Source organism: Notechis scutatus, chromosome 4 (assembly GCF_049901735.1).
Source record: "Notechis scutatus isolate UNSWTSFEM ecotype Mainland chromosome 4, rNotScu1.2, whole genome shotgun sequence".
NCBI lineage: Eukaryota > Metazoa > Chordata > Lepidosauria > Squamata > Elapidae > Notechis > Notechis scutatus.
The window spans coordinates 99,867,734-99,886,201 of record NC_142012.1 but is presented as its reverse complement, the minus strand read 5'-3'; the positions used below and the strand labels follow the sequence as shown (position 1 = coordinate 99,886,201).

General features: G+C 42.5%; 1 protein-coding gene across 1 annotated transcript; it reads left to right on the top strand.

Moving 5' to 3' along the window:
• Positions 1 to 590: 590 nt before the first annotated feature.
• On the top strand, positions 591 to 12,922 carry HHEX (hematopoietically expressed homeobox). Its single transcript, XM_026670748.2, has 4 exons — positions 591 to 1,089; positions 7,872 to 8,050; positions 9,622 to 9,672; positions 10,873 to 12,922. The coding sequence occupies exons 1-4, from the start codon at positions 735 to 737 to the stop codon at positions 11,101 to 11,103; spliced, it is 816 nt and encodes a 271-aa protein (XP_026526533.2). The 5' UTR covers positions 591 to 734; the 3' UTR covers positions 11,104 to 12,922.
• The last annotated feature ends 5,546 nt before the right edge of the window (positions 12,923 to 18,468 follow it).

Sequence of the window (18,468 nt, the reverse complement as noted above, 5' to 3'; positions counted from 1 at the left end):
GGCAGGGCTCTTAATTTTTTCCTTCCCTACTTTTCAAAACTATAGAAGACCCCCTCCAAAGAGGTTTTGGTCTGTATGGGTTATTGTTTATCGATATTTACTGTATTAAAAATGGAAACTGACACATTGCCTGCCGCTACCTTTTCTCAAGATTTTAATACTGTATTATTTGGCAACATAGGCTGGCAAATGACTTTGGTTTCGCCGCCCCCTGAGCGGGTCCATGGGGACTTTCTCCAAGAATCCTAGGAATAATACATTTTAAGGCAGGGGTCTCCAACCTTGGCGACTTTAAGCCTGGCGGACTTGCTGGCTGGGGAATTCTGGGAGTTGAAGTCCTCCAGGCTTAAAGTCGCCAAGGTTGGAGAGCCCTGCTTTAAGGAACCCTGCCGTGCCGTGCATCCCATCGCACCCCAACCGGCGTTCCCTGCCAGGCAGCCGTTCCGTCGGGGGCTGTGGATTGACGCCGCGGGACAGGAAACTCCAGGGGGTGGGCGGGGCCTGTGGGCGGGGCCAGCTCCCTCGCCGGCCTCCTCATTGGTTGGACTCGAGGCCCGGGGCAGGAAGCGGCGCTGCCCAGCGCAGCTCCCAGATTGAGACTTGTCTTGCGGGAGGCGGTTCGCCCTGCTTCGCGGGTGGGGTGGGAAAAAAAAAAAAAAGGCAGCGGCGGGTCCCGGGGCAGAGAAAGAAGGGCCGGGGCGGAAAGGCGGCTCCTGCCTCTGCCCGGACCAGCCATGCAATACCAGCCGTCGGGCTCTGCCTCTCTGCCCGCTTTGTACGCGCCCACCCCGATGCTGCAGCCGGTGCACCCCACGCCCTTTTACATCGAAGACATCCTGGGCAGGGGGGTGCCGGGCCCGCCGCCTCCCCCGACTTTGCCGTCGCCCAATTCCTCCTTCACCAGCCTGGTGGCTTCCTACCGGACTCCCATCTACGAGCCGACGCCGATCCACCCGGCCTTCTCCCACCCGCTGGCTGCGGCCACCTACGGGAGCGGGCCCTACGGCCCTGCGGCCGGGCCGCCGCTCTACCCGTTTCCCCGCGCTGTCGGCGATTACCCGCACACGCTCCTCCGACACGACCCCCTGGGTAAGTCTCGCGGCCCCGGGGAACAGGAGAGGGGTGGGGGGTAACCGCAGCCGCCTGGCCTGCTCCGGGATTAGGGGAAAGTTGGAGCACCGCTCCCACTCCACAAACTTTGGCAGGATCCTCCCACCGGCTTGCCACTGGAGAGATCTCCGCTTGGGAATCGGAGCCGATTTATGGGGCGATTCGCGGAGGGTCTTTTAAGGCTTTTCTAAAGGGGGCCGTAGAAGAAGTCCTCGGGTAGAGTTTTGCTGTGATCTGAGCAGGAGAAAGCAGCAACCCCCAGCCTGTGCCAAACTCCGGAGGAGCCCCGTCGGCTCCAGCGCTTTATCACTTTTTACCGTCCGTATAGGCTGTAATTCCCGACCAATATATCGGGGGGGTCGACTAATGGGGCATCCCGACTCGCGATTTGCGAGGTCGTCTGAAAGGGGTGCCAACAGTGGAGGAGGGGAGGGGGAGCAGCGGACGGGAATGACCCTCCGGTTGGTTGCTGCCATACTGGGAAATTAATCGTGTGCCAGGCTCTGCAGAGATCGCCTTGGCGTTGGCTTGCCCGTGGCTTCAACCGAGGGGATACTACTGCGATCTCTGAAGCTGGAGAACTGTAAGACCAAACACGTAGCGAGACTTTTCAGGAGGTCTGAAAGCGGGTTATCTCGGACTGGGTTTCCTTCCCAGCCCTCCCTTTCTTCCGACGGCTTTCCTTAGAAGTCGGCTTAGTTGAGTGAGTGAATGAGTTGCCGCCGCGCAACTTTCCCTATCTGGGTTTCCTCGGAAGCCAGCGTCATTGTGACGATCAATGAAGCTGCTCGCAAAAGTGGAAGGGGACTCGGGCTTGGCTGTGAGTTGTCGGAGCGGTGGAGAAGAACCGCTTTAGCTTCCTACACACTTTGATCTTCAGGGACCTGTGTTCGTATAATTCATTTTTTCCCCCTGGTATTCCCCCCCCCCCCCACATTAGGATGCAATAATGGGGAACCCCTGGACACATCGAAAATGTTCCCAGGGGTGCATTTGATCACTGTTCGTACCTCCAGCAGCAGCAGCTAAAAACAGCCACCAATCAGATCGCTTAATGACGAAATTTATCTTGCACAGGTTTACTAGGAAGGATAGGGGGGGCAAATCATAGCTATAGCCCCCACCCCCACCGCCAATCCTCTATATCTCAACCCCTTTCTTTGAAAAATGAATCGCCTGGCTTTGAAAGGGTGTGTGTTTGTGTGTTTCCACCGTCTTTCCGCCGTTTCCTAACGGCCCATTAAACTATAGGATATTCCTATTTTAGTCTACTTTGGTACAGGATTCCAACTTAGGTTAAGCTGAGAAATCAGTGGGTCGGGCAAGATCAGAAACTTGGCTTAATCGAGAAAGAGGCGTGCTTCTATTATTCGCGGATAAGCGTCTTGTGCGAATTGGTAATGCTATTCAGGGAAAACACGGATGGCTGATGCACTGGGACTACAATGCCCGTGCCTCTTAGGGTTCCTAGAAATGGGGACCCCAGAACAATTGGAAAAGCCCAATCCGGGTCGCCGCAGATCGCCGGAGTTATCTTTCGGTCCCTCACCCCGGCCCGGTTCGACCTCGCGTCTTTGGGAATCGCCGGCTTGGCGCAGGGAGTCGGTTCGTGCCGTCTGAGCGAGGTTGGCTGACCCCTTTCCGTTCATACAGGATATCTTGAGCTCTTGATAGGAGCAAATCTGGTTTCAGAAGCTGTAAAGTATTTTCCTGGACGCCCGGAGCTGGCTCGTCTCCGGGAGCCGTGCACGCTGCTGATTATTTTATCGACATCCTCAATACAGACACATTCAGGAAACACTCGGCTTCTGATAGCCCGGATCCGTTTTTCTGATATTGTTCATTTCCTCTGTGTGGGATGGAGCTTTATGACAGCTAAAATAACTCCTTGCTTCCTTTCAAGAAAAGAAAAAAGGCTGTTTGCACCGAAATTGCTGAATGCCTGACGCAAACAACAATGCTGCGTTTTCAAAGGCGTGGAGACAGACAGAAACCCAAAACCGAAGCGGGGGGGAGGGTTGGGGTTGGAGGCGGGGGGGGGGGGCGAAGACAGACTCTTTGAAACGTGCCCGCTCGGCCGACCGCGGGATCCCGGACCTGCGTAGTCAGTTCCACCCACTCCAGGGAGACTTCCAAGAGGTGCCGGATTGTCGTCTGCTTCTTGCGGCCGCCTCAGTGTCATCCCCCCCCCCCCCCAGGAACATCTCAAGAGCTTCAGGCCTTCAAAAAATGGGGAGCGCCTCAAAGGCTAGCAAGATGGGCGCAGGGGGGGGGCTGAAAGTACTACAAAGGATCTTGGCTTCCTGGCTGTTTTGGTGCTGGGTTCGAGTCGGCAACGGCAACCCACCGTCCAGACTCCTCAGCCCAGGAGGAATAATAAGTGCCACTTATAAGTGGAAGGGCGGAATTGAAACTGCCCGTTGCCGCTCCTCCGAGAGAGAGCCCCCTGAAAAAGAGCGGCCTTGGGGAACTGGAAGGCTGTTCACCAGGCACGGATTAGGCAACCGCATTTAGCCCAGCATCTTGGGTAACCCAGATGGGGCGATCGATTAATTCAGGGCATCCTGGAAACCGCCACATGGTGTTGAGTGAATGGAGGTCAAGTTAAGCAGAAGTGGGATTTATTTCCAGGGAATCTTCAATCTCCGAAGACGTCTCTGCCTCGGGATTTTTTTTTTCTTTTTTCTGGAGTTGTTTCCTGATCGTTCTCCCTTGCGGATTTAGTTTGAGAATAGTAAAAAAAAAAAAACTCCGTTTCCCTAAAAAAGGCAGAAGTTCTCTTCAGAATTAAACCCCAGGTAGGCAATATAAGGGGACCGCCATTTCACATTCAGAAAATACGTGAATTCCCTAGAAGTGTGGTATCGTGGCTCACTTCAAGGCTTTCCGGGCATGAAAACCCAAGTCAGCATCTTTTCTTTCCCAAACTTCCCCAGATTGAAACAGAGGCTGAATATCAGGGATTTGCTCTCAGGGGCCGCTCACTTTTTCACACACCGGTATTTTAGTTATTTCTAAAGATAAATAAAACAGCAAAGCACGTCCATACATTTTAATGGGATTTTGTCCTTAAGTGTGTTTGAGTCCAAGGTTAAAGTTTTTCAGTTTGCTCCCTTTTGTCCCTTTTGTGTAGTTGAGTTTTGTGTAGTTGAGGAGGATTGAGAACTTGGTTTTGTTCTGGACAGAGATAATTTAACCAAGTTTCATGGCATATCCATATGGCTTTTCTGGAGAAGACATATGAATTATATCTGATTACACACTTATTTCTTTTTCTGAACCAATTTACATCTGCAAAAACAAATAATATATCTTAAGTATTTGCAAATATAAACATGTGTCTGAATGTGTGTATTCTGCTTTTTCATTAGTAATTCCACTCATTGATTTATGATTATAGAAATTATCTCTAAAAAGACTGGATATTCTTTGGATACTGAGTATTCTGCAACAAATAGCATTATTTTGTTTGCTTTTTATTGCTTTGTTGATTTACCTCCTGGATTACATTATTTTGAAGTAAATCTCGTCCCTTCTTTTAAACCAGAAAACAAGAGGGCTAATCCAATTCGGTTTTATTTGCAACCACAAGGTTTTCAGTAAAGGACGCACACTATAATTGTGGTGGTTTAACCTGGCATTCAACTCGAGCCCGAGGAAAATCTCACAAATTCAAAAATAGATGTAAACTGCTGAAAAAATTGTGTAACTTTTTGAAGGGACATTTACAGAAATTTTAAGAGAATCGCCGAGGTCTCCACAACATTTTGACACAAAAACCAATTCCCAGAGAAAAAGGCGAAGGGGACGGTCCTATGCCTGTCTCTTTGAGGCAACCAGAAAAGTGGGAAGAGAGGGATTGCTGTCTTAAGAGATGGAAAGCAGGAACCAGTTGGATATTCCTGGCGAAGTAGCTGTTTCTGTAAGGAAATTAGGCAGTAAAAAGAGCAACAGTGACGTGGCCGCACACTTTTATGTTCACTAGGTAAGGTCATCCACCGTCCACAGGCCCCTAAACTGGATAATTTATAAGATTACTCTTATAAATCGAATTGTGGTGAAGCTCTGCGCCAATTCCAGGGGGGGAGGAGCCTTGCCTCTTCGATCCCGTTTGTCAGTATAATTTTAAAAGGACAAAGAAAATATTTTGTTTTTTACTTACATATATTGTAGTGGGGCAGTATGGGGGGGTGTTAAATAATTTTCAAATTAAAATTCGTTTATTTGGCTAGCGGGACCAAATAAAATTAGGGAGGCGGTTGTGGATTCTCCTCTCCCTTTTTATATATAAAGTTTAAACGGCGTAGTTGATCCTCGGTTTTGAATGGCTCCACTTCACTTTAGAACGTGTGTATCTGAATTGGTGATTTGGATGGCTTGAATCGAGAGCCTGAGGTGGTCAGGTAGGAGGTAAAACCCCCTTGGGGTCGTTCGTTTAAAAAGCCGCCAAAGCTTTCGACCACTACACGGAATCTACCTCGGCAGGTTCCAGATCGCTTTCTCCCTCTTGGTGGCTGAGATCGTGAAAGAAAACAGGATCCAGCCCCCATCTCCCCCTTCGCAAACCCACCTGCTGGTTGACAGAACAAGACCTTAGGCATAAGGAGAAAGGCTTCTAGAAAGCTGTTAGCCGAGAGCCATTATTTATTTTTTTATTTATTTTGTCAAGAGATTATAAGATAACAGGTATAAGTATAAACATAGTTATGAATACATGAAATGGATACATATAAGAAAAATAAAAAGAAACCTCCATGTTTAGGAGTAGTGTACCTCCGAGGACAAATAATGAGAATAACTCGGCAGAGGGCGATCAAGCAGGCGGGTCTGACCCAAGAGGATCAGGCGCGAGATCTGGATCTGGGCTCTTCTGCGCGGGGAGGAAGCAGGGGGCGCAATCTTTGCCTTCCAAGTCGGGGTTTGGGGCCGCCCGCATTCGAGCTGCAGGGAGGAAGGCTCGCCTCTTTCTTCTCCTTTTGATGCACCAACAGGAAACACATTGGCGGAAATGCTGCCTTCGCCTCCTGCGGCCTGCTTCCAGGGTCCTCTGCCCGCCGGCGCACGTCAGAAGGCTGGCTCAAGAGAGAGCCGCGCCGACTGCGTCCTGCCGCCCACCCAAGATCCGGCAGGTCGGATCTTTCCCTCCAACAATGCGCTCTCCGTTAAAGTCTAGTAGTCCGTCTGAATCGACAAACCTGCCTCTTAACGGGTGGGCTTGGGACGTTAGGAACCCTGGCTAGTTGATGCTCACTTGCCAGCTTTCTGTGCTGTGGTTTTTCGACCCCTTGGACGCAACTGATTTGCATTACAACTCCCACGATCCCTTTTCAAAACTGCCTGATGGAAGCTGAAGCACGCGGAAGGAAGTAGGTTGGGGTCCCCAATCTATGAGTCTTTTCGGGATGCCCCCTCCTCCGCCAACCATGTTAAATAAGCACCCTGTGTGTCATCCTGTGTGATTTAGCTCTTGTGCAACCTTCACATCATACAGTTGGATTGAGTAAATTATGAGTAAAGTAATGGGGGATTGTGCTAATACAGTTAGCCCTCGATTTACAATAGTTCATTTTAGTGACTGCTCAGTTATATTGTCACTGAAAAAGTGACTTCTTACACTTTTTTCACACTTACTATTGTTGCAGCATCCCCATGGTCACATGATGAAAAGTCAGATGCTTAGCAACTGGTTCATATTTATGAAGACTGCAGCGTCCTAGGGTCATGGGATCAACTTTTGCGACCTTCTGACAAGCAAAGTCAATGGGAAATCCAGATTCACTTAACAACCCAACCTTACTTAACTTAACAAATGCAACAATTTGCTTAACTCTGGCATGAAAAGTCATACAATGGAGCAAATTCACTTAACAAATGTTTCACTTAGCAACATAAATTTTGGGCTCCATTGTGTTCGTAACTCAAGGACTACTTGTAGGTATTGCCAGAGTGGGGCTAGACATTCACAAAAAACACCTGGACTATAGCACCAGGACTATAGTTGGGCCCAAAGCGGCTTTTAGAAAGGGGGCTTCCAATTGTGAAGTAAATATTGTAGGAATCCGACTGGGAAACAATCTAGGCGGCAGCAAAAATAAGCAATTTTGCTTCCCACACATCTGTAATATTCAGGTCTCTGGCGTTAACGACACCTATGGGCATTTAAGGTACGTTAAGACTCTGCTGCACCAAGTAAATATACCCGTCTAAAAAGAAGCTAGAAATGAGAAATATTTGCTATCCGAGCTGTAAACGTCGGTGGAGTTCCGACCAGGCCTTTCTCAGCGTTCACGTGTTTCTTATGACACACTTGTGGACCAGTGAGGACTTTAACGCCGTTTAAACACTTTTGGGGAAGAAAGGCTCCAAACGCAGAAGAGCGATCTAGAGAGGGACGTCTCTTCGCTCCATGCTTTTCTCTCGGAGCGTGTAAAGAAGGAAACGCTGGGATCTTAGCCGCTCCCAAATTGCGCGGGAGGAGACCTTTCCAACCCTAAACGCTTTGCAGGAGTAACACGCGGAAGGCTGCCGCTTCCCCCATTCCTTTGCGTGGGGGAGAGAACTGGGGCTGCCGCCTCGGTGTTTGTCGGGTCTAAAGATCAGTAGAATTACGAACAAGGGCTTCTTCTGAGCTTAACCAAGGGAAGGGTAAGTACTCCGAGTTGGAGAAAGCGGAGTAAGCCAGCGAGGAAAGCCGAGAAAGGGAGCTCGTCCCGCCCCTCCCTGGCGGTTCCTAACCCGCCCCCGTTTGGTGTCTCTTGCAGGGAAGCCGCTGCTGTGGAGCCCCTTCATGCAGAGGCCGCTGCACAAGCGGAAAGGAGGCCAAGTGCGCTTTTCCAACGACCAAACCATCGAGCTGGAGAAGAAGTTCGAGACGCAGAAGTATCTCTCCCCGCCGGAACGGAAGCGCCTGGCGAAAGTGCTGCAGCTCAGCGAGAGGCAGGTGAGGAGGCCGCCAAAAGCTTTTCCCGCCAAAACTGAACCTGGGGGGAGAGGAATGGAGGCTGGTGGAAGTTGCTGCAAAATACGCCTGTTTTGGTCGTTCATGAAATCCCGAAAAGCTTGAACCCCGAGGCAACGGCCTCCAAAGTGGGATCGTGCACCCGTTACAGAGCTGCCCAATACAGGTAGTCCTCGACTTAACGGCTGCGATAGAGCCCAGAATTTATGTTGCTGAGTGAGAAATTTGTTAATGTGAGTTTTTGCCCCATTTTATGACTTTTCTGGCCATTGTTTGTTAAGGGAATCACTGCCGGTGTTAAACTAGCTTCCCCCTTGACTTTGCTGGTCAGAAGGTCGCAAAAGGCGATCATGTGATCCTGGGACACTGAGTGTCATAAATGTGAGTCAGTTGTCAAGCAGCCGAACGTAAATCATGTGACCCTGGGGATGCTGCAGCGGTCATAAGTGTGAAAAACGGTCATAAGTCACTTTTTTCAGTGCCCTAGTAACTTTGAATGGTCACTAAATGAACTGCTTTAAGTCGAGGACTAACTGTACAATCTCCTGAGGTGTGGGAAAAAATATGACAATATCTGATTATATTTTATTTAAAGCAGTGGGTTGTCAAACATTTGGGTTTCTGGGACCAGTATATTCTTATAAATTATTGCAGACCTCAAAGAGCATTGATTTATGTGTGTTACATCAATATGTACCATATTAAAACAAAAAAATATTTGACTTTGCTGATCTTTGAAATGGGGTCCCCAGACTATAATTTGAGAACTGCAGATTTAATGCACATCTAAAGAAAGAAGTTAAGCTGTACAAATAATTTATATTAGGTATAATCAATACACCAAATGTAATTGATGTATGTGTATATGTTAGTATAGTAATATTTAATTTATAAATAAGCATACATATGTTGAGGTGCACGCTATTTTTTTTTTAACTGATAAGGTGTGAATCAGAAAAATGCAGAGAGGATCCACTATGGATTACATTCAACCCACAGGCTGTTAGTTTGAAAATTAAGTATCACAATAATTATTTCCAAATTCCACAAATCCTACCCACTGATCCCCTCTGCATAAAAGCAAGCTGATATGCTTTTATCATTTGGAACAGAGCTGTGCCCTCTCTGTGCAGGATCAATGCAATTAGACGTCATTGTCATTCTGATAGGCTCTTTTTTTCTTGCTTGAGAAAGTCTCTTAATTTGGGAACAGAAAGGGGATGGGATAAGGAGACTTTAAGTGAATGTCATTGCTCTCAAATCTTCTGCCCTTTCAGGGGCTTGAAAAAACAAAACAAAAAAAAGTGGCTCTCCTTTTCAGCTTCTTAAATACTGTAGACATGTTTCACTTACAGGGAGAACTTCCTGTAGACAGGTTAATTCAGAAGTCACATTTCAATTACTCCGATACTATTAAAAATATCTAGTTTTTGAATGGACATTTGCAGTATTGCAATGTCTGATGAGTATCCCAGGCAGATAAGCCTGTATTGGATTGCGGTTTTTAGAGGGGTTTTTCCCTCATATTTTAAGTTTTTTTCTCCCCCAATCAGGTTAAAACATGGTTTCAAAATCGGCGGGCAAAATGGAGACGCTTAAAGCAGGTAAGTGCAATGTTTCCTGCTCCTCAATCTTACTAGCTATTCCCAGATTCTTGTACTTGAGGTAGATCAGAATCATAGGGAGTGCTTAATTATTTCAGCTTGTTTAAGAGGACAAGTGGCATTCCAAAACATTACTTTTGAAAAGCTCCTGAACCACGGCAACATGTTTGTTTTTGCAAAAATTGTGGCATGTTTACCTACTGCTAGCAGTTTCCTGTGCTAAACGGTACATGCCCACTGTTCACATGCAGTTATTGAATCCTAATCAAAATAAATTCCCATGAACACATTACCTGGGTTCACACATTACCTTAGGCCATGATGTCTTGTTTTAACCATGTATTGATAAGTGAATCATAGTTCACACAATGTGATAAGCTGAAAAATGTACTTTGCAATTAGAAGGGTTATTCATATATAGCATGGTTAATCAAAACCAAACCAAGCACATTATACAATATCAGTATGATTTCATTTTGGAATTCATACTTGAATTAAGATGCAGTTTTCTAACTTTGAAACTATCTGTCCAGTTGATTTCCCATAGAGCAGAAGCAACCTACAATGTAATTTGTCTAATTTTGATGATTACCTTTCACCCTTTTTTATCTTTTAACAATTCACCTTCTCTGTCATTATTTTCAAATACCAATTTAATTTATGGCGCTATAGATTTCTTAGTGTTTTCTCGTACAAATATTAACAATCTAGTTCTGCTTAGATTTCTAAGATGAGCCAAGGTCAGGAAGATGTTGCTGACGTTGGTCAGCTGAACTTTTACCCTAATATCTAGCTACTATTTTTATTAAAGAGTGGAATGGCTCACTTATTTTTTTTATTTTATTAATTTATACGCCACCTATCTCGCTATCAAGTGATTCTGGGTGGATTAAAATCTCATAAATTACAGGGTAACAAATTGGAATGTTAACAAAATAGAGGATTCAAAGTTAAAACATTAAAATTAACAAGGAACCAAATAAAAAGGATTCATATATAAATCGGGTGGAGGTAAGATATTCTCCTAATCTATTAACTGCCTCCAGAATGGGACTGTCCTAAACCAGTTGGCAGAATTAGGTTTTCAGAAAATTAGATTTCCATAGTGCCCAAAGGAAGCTTGAAATGACCAATATTTTCCAAACTAGTGGTTTTCTCACCAAATAGTCTTGATTCCATGACTTCTGTGTTTGTTCTCAGGAGACCCCTCAACCCAACAAAAAAGAGTCAGAAAGTGGAGACAGTCTTCAGACTTCCAAACAAGAAAATTGCTTAAGTCCTGAGATGGATAAGGGAGCTTCTCCACGTAGGTCACAATATACCCCTTCACCTGTCTCCCAAGAAGAGTTGGATTCGGACATCTCAGATGATTCAGATCAAGAGGTGGACATTGAGGGAGACAAAGGTTATTTCAACGGTCCCCATCTGTAGCACTTGAAGATGGACTTTCCCTCTATTGGCACTTTAAGAGGAACTGGCTTGACAAAAACAATCAGTGCTATAAAAAGGGGGTTTTCTCTTCTCTTTCAGTTGGATGGAGAAAGAGGGAAGGAATAACAGACTTTGTAAATAATTGTCATTGAGTTTGTCAAGACAATCCATTTGATAAAGGAGTAGATCCTTTCATGACTGGAAGGGAATCCTATATTTGTGTTCCTCTATTTGTACTGGGATTGATTTTTATCCTACCCAGAATGCTGCATTCTCCTCCATAAATTTAAACATGAAGATCCTTAGACCACAGGAGGAAAAAAAGAACAATCACAACAGGGAACAACATGAAAAAGGAATTTTCTGATGTTGCAAGGAAAATTTTAGTTCTTGGGATGCATCTTTTTGCAGAGATGTCACAAATGTAATAGTATGCAGAATGAAACCAGACTTTTGCCATGGGAATATCCTTCATGAAAGTACATATTCCATTAAAATAACCTTCCCTGAGGTATGGAAAATAATGTATGAGACATTATTAAATGTGTAGCAAGGTCTTAAATAATATAAATAGTAGGAGAAGGAAAAGGATCTTTATTTTGGGTTGATTTGAAATATGAATGGTCTAAGGAACTTGGTATTGGCCTATACTAGCCATGCTTGCTATCCATGGTTGGAAGGGAGAAACTATGGTTATATGTTCACATATCATGCTTAGTCATAATATAGATTTTTGGTTTGTAGATCCTAGTTTGTGTTCTGTTTTTTAATCCAACTACTGTAGCTTATTCAAGAACCCATGCCTAAAACCATGCCTTTGAATGAATTATGCATCCAGATTGTGTGAAATGATTCTACCTATGTACAGTATCCTAGAACAAGGAAGAATCCTAAGAAGGCCTTATTCACTAAGATGTTATGTAGTTTGTTTTCTTTTCGCTTAGTGTAATCTATAAGTCATGCTATAATGTGGTGTATGATGTAGATCATTAGACCATGTTCAAAATCCTGGCTGGGTTCCCATTCTTTGTGGCTTAGAATCTTACATTGACACAGCCAGTGTGGTTTATATAGCAGAGTTTACTTGTATGATTTCAGTAAACAATGGCTAAAGAATACCAAAGACCAACAGATGAGAATGAAGAAGCTTCTTGAATGAGAAGTGAAACATTTTAAAAGAAAAACGAAGTCCGGTTGCCTTTTGAAAAAGCACCTTTGGAACAACTATGATCTGGATGATTGAGAATCTCCATATACTGTACCAGAGACCAATAGACACTAACTTTGCTTTTTTCAAACTGTTACCCTCCAGATGTGTTGGGCTATAGCTTTATCTGTTCCCAAACCACTTCTGTAGCCCAATACATCTGAATGGGCACCAGATTAATGAGGGCTGCAGAGGACAGCACAAGGGAAATATTACTGTGCACCTCCGGCAGCCTTTGTCTTTACAACTAACACTATTACATGTAAACATAAGCCCCATTAATTCAGTGGGATTTATGTCCCAGATGTATATAAAATTGAATACTATTTTTTAAAATATTCAGTATATATTTCATTTATTTTAATACTTTTTAAAAATGTTATATGTATGAGTATATATGTGCATATGTATGCTCTTAAAGATGGGGACTAAAACAAAACTAATGGATTTGGTTACTTGCTCTTTATGTTCTGCTAACTACTTTTATATAAGGATCTGTTATGTTTAAGTAAAGCTTGCTTGCACATTTCGTTCTGAGAGTCCAGAGAAGCCATGTACTTATCAGGCTAAGAAATGCCTACATAAAAACTTTAATGAGATTGTCTTTCTAAATGTGATAGTCTATTGCCTTTCTTCTGCATCTATTTGCTCTGCATTTTAAACAGCCTGGCTAAAAAAAACAAGGCATCCTCAGTTTGATCTCCATCTTGCTAACTGCACCCATGAAGGTTCCTAGGTAATGTTACTGAAATAGTTAGCCTCTCCCTTCTTCTGGAATGATGTTTCAATTTCTGCCCAATACGGATGGATTTCCAAGTAGGCCACAAGCAAAATCCTTACCCAGTTGAAGATTATGAAACTATTATGAGATGCTGAAGAGAAATTTTCAGGAAATGAATTTAGGGTTTGTCTTATACCAAGTGATGCTGCTAAGCCATAAAAAATGATCTACAGTATACAGTGATTATGTATACAGTGATACAGTATACAGTAATTATGCCGATGAATTCTGGCATCTTGAACTGAGGGGACTGCAAAATGATTGCATATGGCCCTGGAACCGGAGTTTGCTGACTTAGTGAGTTGTGTGAAACACAGTTTTTAAAGCATGTTTCTATCGCCAAGAAAAACCTGCATCCTGAAAGTGGCCACCCCATGGTTCACTCCATATGGGGGCCTAACACTCTTTGTAGCCTCCCAATATCTTGAGATTGCCCTACTGAAATATGATGGCAGATTGGAGTTTTCAGTGGTACAATTTTTCCTTCTCCAAAATACAGGATGAGTAGGAAGCAAACTTGTTAAAAAGTTCCAATCTATTAAACATTCTGAAATTGTGCTCTAAAATTAAATTATTTTGCTGCCAAATATGGGTGACATAGTTTTGAGGAAGTGAGGGTAGCAGAAGCTAGAAAGAAGATTTCTAGAGGCAGTTTGGTCTAGTGGTTAAGATACAGTACCAGGTTAGAAAGCAAGAGATTTTGAGTTCAAGACCAGCCTTAGCCATGAAAGCCAGCATGGATATGCTTGTTCCCTTGAGTTGTTTGTAAAAATAATAAAGGCAGGATATAAATAAATGAATTAAAACAATAGAACTAAGAATACATTGGCTTCTAGAGGCTGCCGTTCCTATCCTTATTGCCCCCCACACCGCCAATTGGATAAAAACACCCCATTCTTTTGTTTTAAGAGCAAGAATAGTTTGATTTTCATATTTCTCTGTTCAATATTCCCACCTTTAAACAACCTAACAATCAAAATGGGTTGAAAAAATTAATATTGTTACTGGTCAATGTCCTGCAGGCTTCCAAAATGTTGAGCCGTTGAAAGTGTATCATTGCCTGCTGCTGATTGATGGCTTAACTCAGGAGTACACATCCTCCCTCTCCCAAATATTACAGCTGCCTAACAGAGCTGTAAAAAAATCAGTCTTATTTTATGATAGCTGAGAATATCTGTAGCTCAGGACTGAACTGTGGGATCCTTGGTGCTCTCTGGGCTTGGTGCTTTTCCTTTCCTAGTTTCATTATCAAATTAAGTAACATCAGTGCTAGAAGGGAGTGGAGAGGGTTGCCTGTTACATGAAAAAAAATCTACTTCTGTTGTGTCTTTGTGCCTGTTGTACAGTAAATAAAATGATAGAAGGGGATCTATCATAATCTAGTTTGCAGAACAAAAGGTATGGGCAAGAAGCCAAGGTTCCTGTGCACACTGCCATATTCTCTCTGGCGACCCCTAGGTTTATCGGAGGCCATAGGTGTTCAGATTTGGAGAGGCCATGATTGTTGGTCTGGAAGAACTGGAATTGGAAATAAAGTTCAGATTCTAATTTCTGCAAACCAAGAATGTGTTGATTAATGAAAGATGAATTAAATCTTGCAACTGTGGGCACTTGCAGGTGGCAAGGGACTTTGCGTGCATCACAATCTCATCAGACAAATGATGCAGAAGACTTAATTCACATCATTTGCTCAAAGATGTGCTATCTATGATATCAAGACTTCCGACCACCCGGGCTTTCATCTTAAAGGGCCACTTGCAATAGGGAGTAATATTACAATGCATTTACTCCCTTAACTTGCTACAGAAATTTAGTTATATGACCATAGCCAAAGAGTAGGATGATAGATACTGTGTTTTTATCCTTCCTGCTGCTATTTTTGTTGTGTAATTGTTTCATTTTTTATGTTTAACCACAGAAAAGTATAATATCAGAGACTTTTGGATTTACTTGTGAAATAAAACTGGGCCAGTGCCCACCCCAGGCAGTTAGTAATATGGTTTAAATAACCAGCCACATATTTCATTGAATATTTGTAATAGATTACTTCCAAATATATTTAAAAGCAAGTATGTGTCACTGTCTATATGTGTAGCAGAAATCCTGGCAAGTTTCTCGTCCTTCTAGTTTGACTCCTTGTAAGTACTAAATGATAATATAGAGATAGCAAACTTTGGGCTCGGTAAATCAACATTCTTCAATTTGTATGTATCTGTGCGCACACGCATTTAAATCAGTGTTGACTCTTAGTGATTGGCTGAATTAGTCTTTGCAGTTTTCTCAGCAATATTTTAAAAAGTGGTTTGCCCACTTTTCATTCTTAGAGCAGATAGAGTGGTTTTCATTGTTCTATTCTTAGGGCAGATAGAGAGTGCCTGGCTCAAAGGTATCCAGATTGCTTCATGCAAGGCAGAACTAGAACTCAGCTCTTCCAGTTTCTTCTGGTACTTTTAACCAGCTCGCCAAACAGGCTCTCAACCTTAATTCAGTGGTACAAGAATCTTCTTGAGTTTAGCATTTAACATTGCTTTAAGTACATGTTTTCAAAAGTTTGTAAGAAGACCATTTTTTTCACTGAAACACTACATTATTTGGGAGAAAACCTTAAGAAAGGGGACTTGCATGACAGATGTTACAATGTCAGAGATTTAACTGGAAATGTACAGATTTCCTGTAAATGGCTGTAGGAAGGGAGCAAGAAACATCCAAGATAGTCTTTGTCGACTTAGTGCTCCACAAAAATGTTGGATAACCAGCTCCTGATTTTTAGACTCAGTGACAAGGGATTATGGGACTTGCCCTAGATAAGGACATGTCTGTTAGAAAGGTGGTGCTTTTCTGGAAAAGTTACTTTTTAAAAAATAAACTTTATTAGTCTTTTATATCTTTAAAAATCGAACCAAAAAATATACATATTATGACATTAACAGTATGTGACATCTATCTCATAAACTTCTATTTGGTGCTTATTTACAAATATATGCAATTTATGTGAATGTAAACCTTTTTATAGGTTGCTTATCATTAATTCTTTCATCAACCATTTGTCTTAATTCAATCCAATCATACCATTTTCCCCAAATTCTATAATATTCAGAGTCCTTTTTCTCTCATAACATCAGGGTTAATCTATCCATCTCAGCACACACCATTATTTTTTGAATGATCAATTCGTCTGATGGTATATAACTGTGCTTCCAACATTGAGCGTAGGCAATTCTAGCAGCCATTAAAATGTGTAATATTATATATTTTATATTTTTTCCACATTTCTTTTTAAATATCCCTTAGAAGAATAATTCTGGTTCCAATTCTATTTGTTCCTTAAGGACCATTTTTTAAATTTTAAGCCAGTACTTCTGGGCTTCTGAACAAGACCACCACATATGATAAAAATTACCCTCTTTCTTGCACTTCCAAAATGCCGGATTCATGTTGGGATACATCTTTGCCAATCTCGCAGGAGGCAGGTACCATCTATAAAACATCTTTATAGATGTTCTCTTTATATGAGGCTGATTTTGTTAATTTACAATTTAGGTACCAAATATTCTCCCACTCGGTCAAATTTATATTGTGTCCAATGTTTTGAGCCCAGGCTATCATACATCCCTTAACCACCTCTTCTTCCAGTTCTACATCTAACAGATATTCATAGATTTTTGTGATATGTTTTTTATCTGGACCTGTTAGAATTTTATCCAATTGTTGTAGTTCCAAATATATTCCGAAATCTTCTATGTCTTTTTTGTACCTGTTTTGTAGCTGAAGATATGCCCATCAGTCGATGTGTATCCCTTGTTTTTGAAGGTCCTGGATCGATTTTAAGTTTCCTTGTACGTCTAAAACATCTTTATATTTTGTCATTTTATATAAGTCTAAATTGTATCATAGCTTCCATTGTAGATAGCCAAATTGGAATTTTCATATAATGTTTTTAATTTTAATCCAATTTTGTAGTTGGGAATCTCTAATCAAATGCCTGTGAAAATATTGTTGTTTCCTGTTTCCCACAAAAAGGCATGCCATCTTCTTTGCAGGTCATGGCCCTCTAAACTTAATATTCGCTTATTAGTTAGATTAACCCATTCTTTAATCCAGATTAACATCGTCGCATTGTACTATAATTCCCAATTTGGAAGTCCAAGTCCCCCTCTGCTTTTAATATCTTGTAGTGCTTTCATCTTTATTCTAGGTTTTTTGCCTAACCAAATAAATTTCGTCGTAAGTTTATTAATCTCACTAAAAAAAAATCTCTACTTTAATGGGGATCATCTGAAATAAATACAGGAATTTGGGTAAGATGGACATTTTAATGGCTGCTATTCTTCCTAACAGTGATAACTGTAATTTAGCCCATAAGTCTAAGTCTTTGTTTGTTTGTTGTATGAGTTATAATTATTCTCCTTTATTGTTATACATTGAGCAGTCCCAAATCCTGGAAAAGTTACTTTTACTGTATGAAACAGCCTCTCAAAAATCATAGTTAGCAATGCAGGACCATTGAGGAGTAAAGGTAGTCCTTAACAAACAATTTTGTTTAGTGACAGTTTGAAGTTACAATGGTACTGGAAATAAAAAAGGACGACTATCACAACATCCCTATAATTTATGTGCTTGGCAACTAGCATGTATTTATGATGGTTGTGGCATCCCAGGGTCACATGACCATCATTTTGTGACTTTTTCAGGTGGCTTCCAACAAAGTCAATGGGCGAGCCCGGATTAACTTAAGGACTGCACGATTCACTTAACAGTTGCAGTGATTCCCTTAATGACCATGGCAAAAAAAAAAAAAGGTCAAAATCAGGTGTGATTCTGTCAGGGAGTTGCGCAGCAAGCGTCCACGTGAAGTCAGAGACACTGACACTAGCTTATCATTTTATATAAATAAATATATTTAACATTTATATTTGCAGCAGACAAGATAGGAACATCATGAGGTAAATTGAAACAGCATACAGAGCGCATAGAAGAAAAAGGTGGGGGGGGGGAGGGAAACGCCCCCTTCAGATCCAAAGCAACTAATCACAGTGTAGATTGCCTCATGCATGAGCTAGCCCTCTTCAATCAACTACAATCGAGTGTTCTGGCCTATTGTACACTTTAGTGTTCCAGCTACTAAATTTAACATCCTAATTTAATTCACTTGATTTCTTTGCTCAGCAATGGAAATTCTGGTCCCAATTTGGTAGTAAACTAAGGACAACCTGTAAACTTGACAGAGATCTGTGGGATGCATTTCCAAGTGAGGCTATGTAAAGATGCACTCTTGGAATGGCTCATATGATTTATGACACCCGACACTCTCCCTGTTCATTATTGGGACTGTGCAATCCCAACCTCATTCTTATACCAGGTTTATTTTTTTAATGTA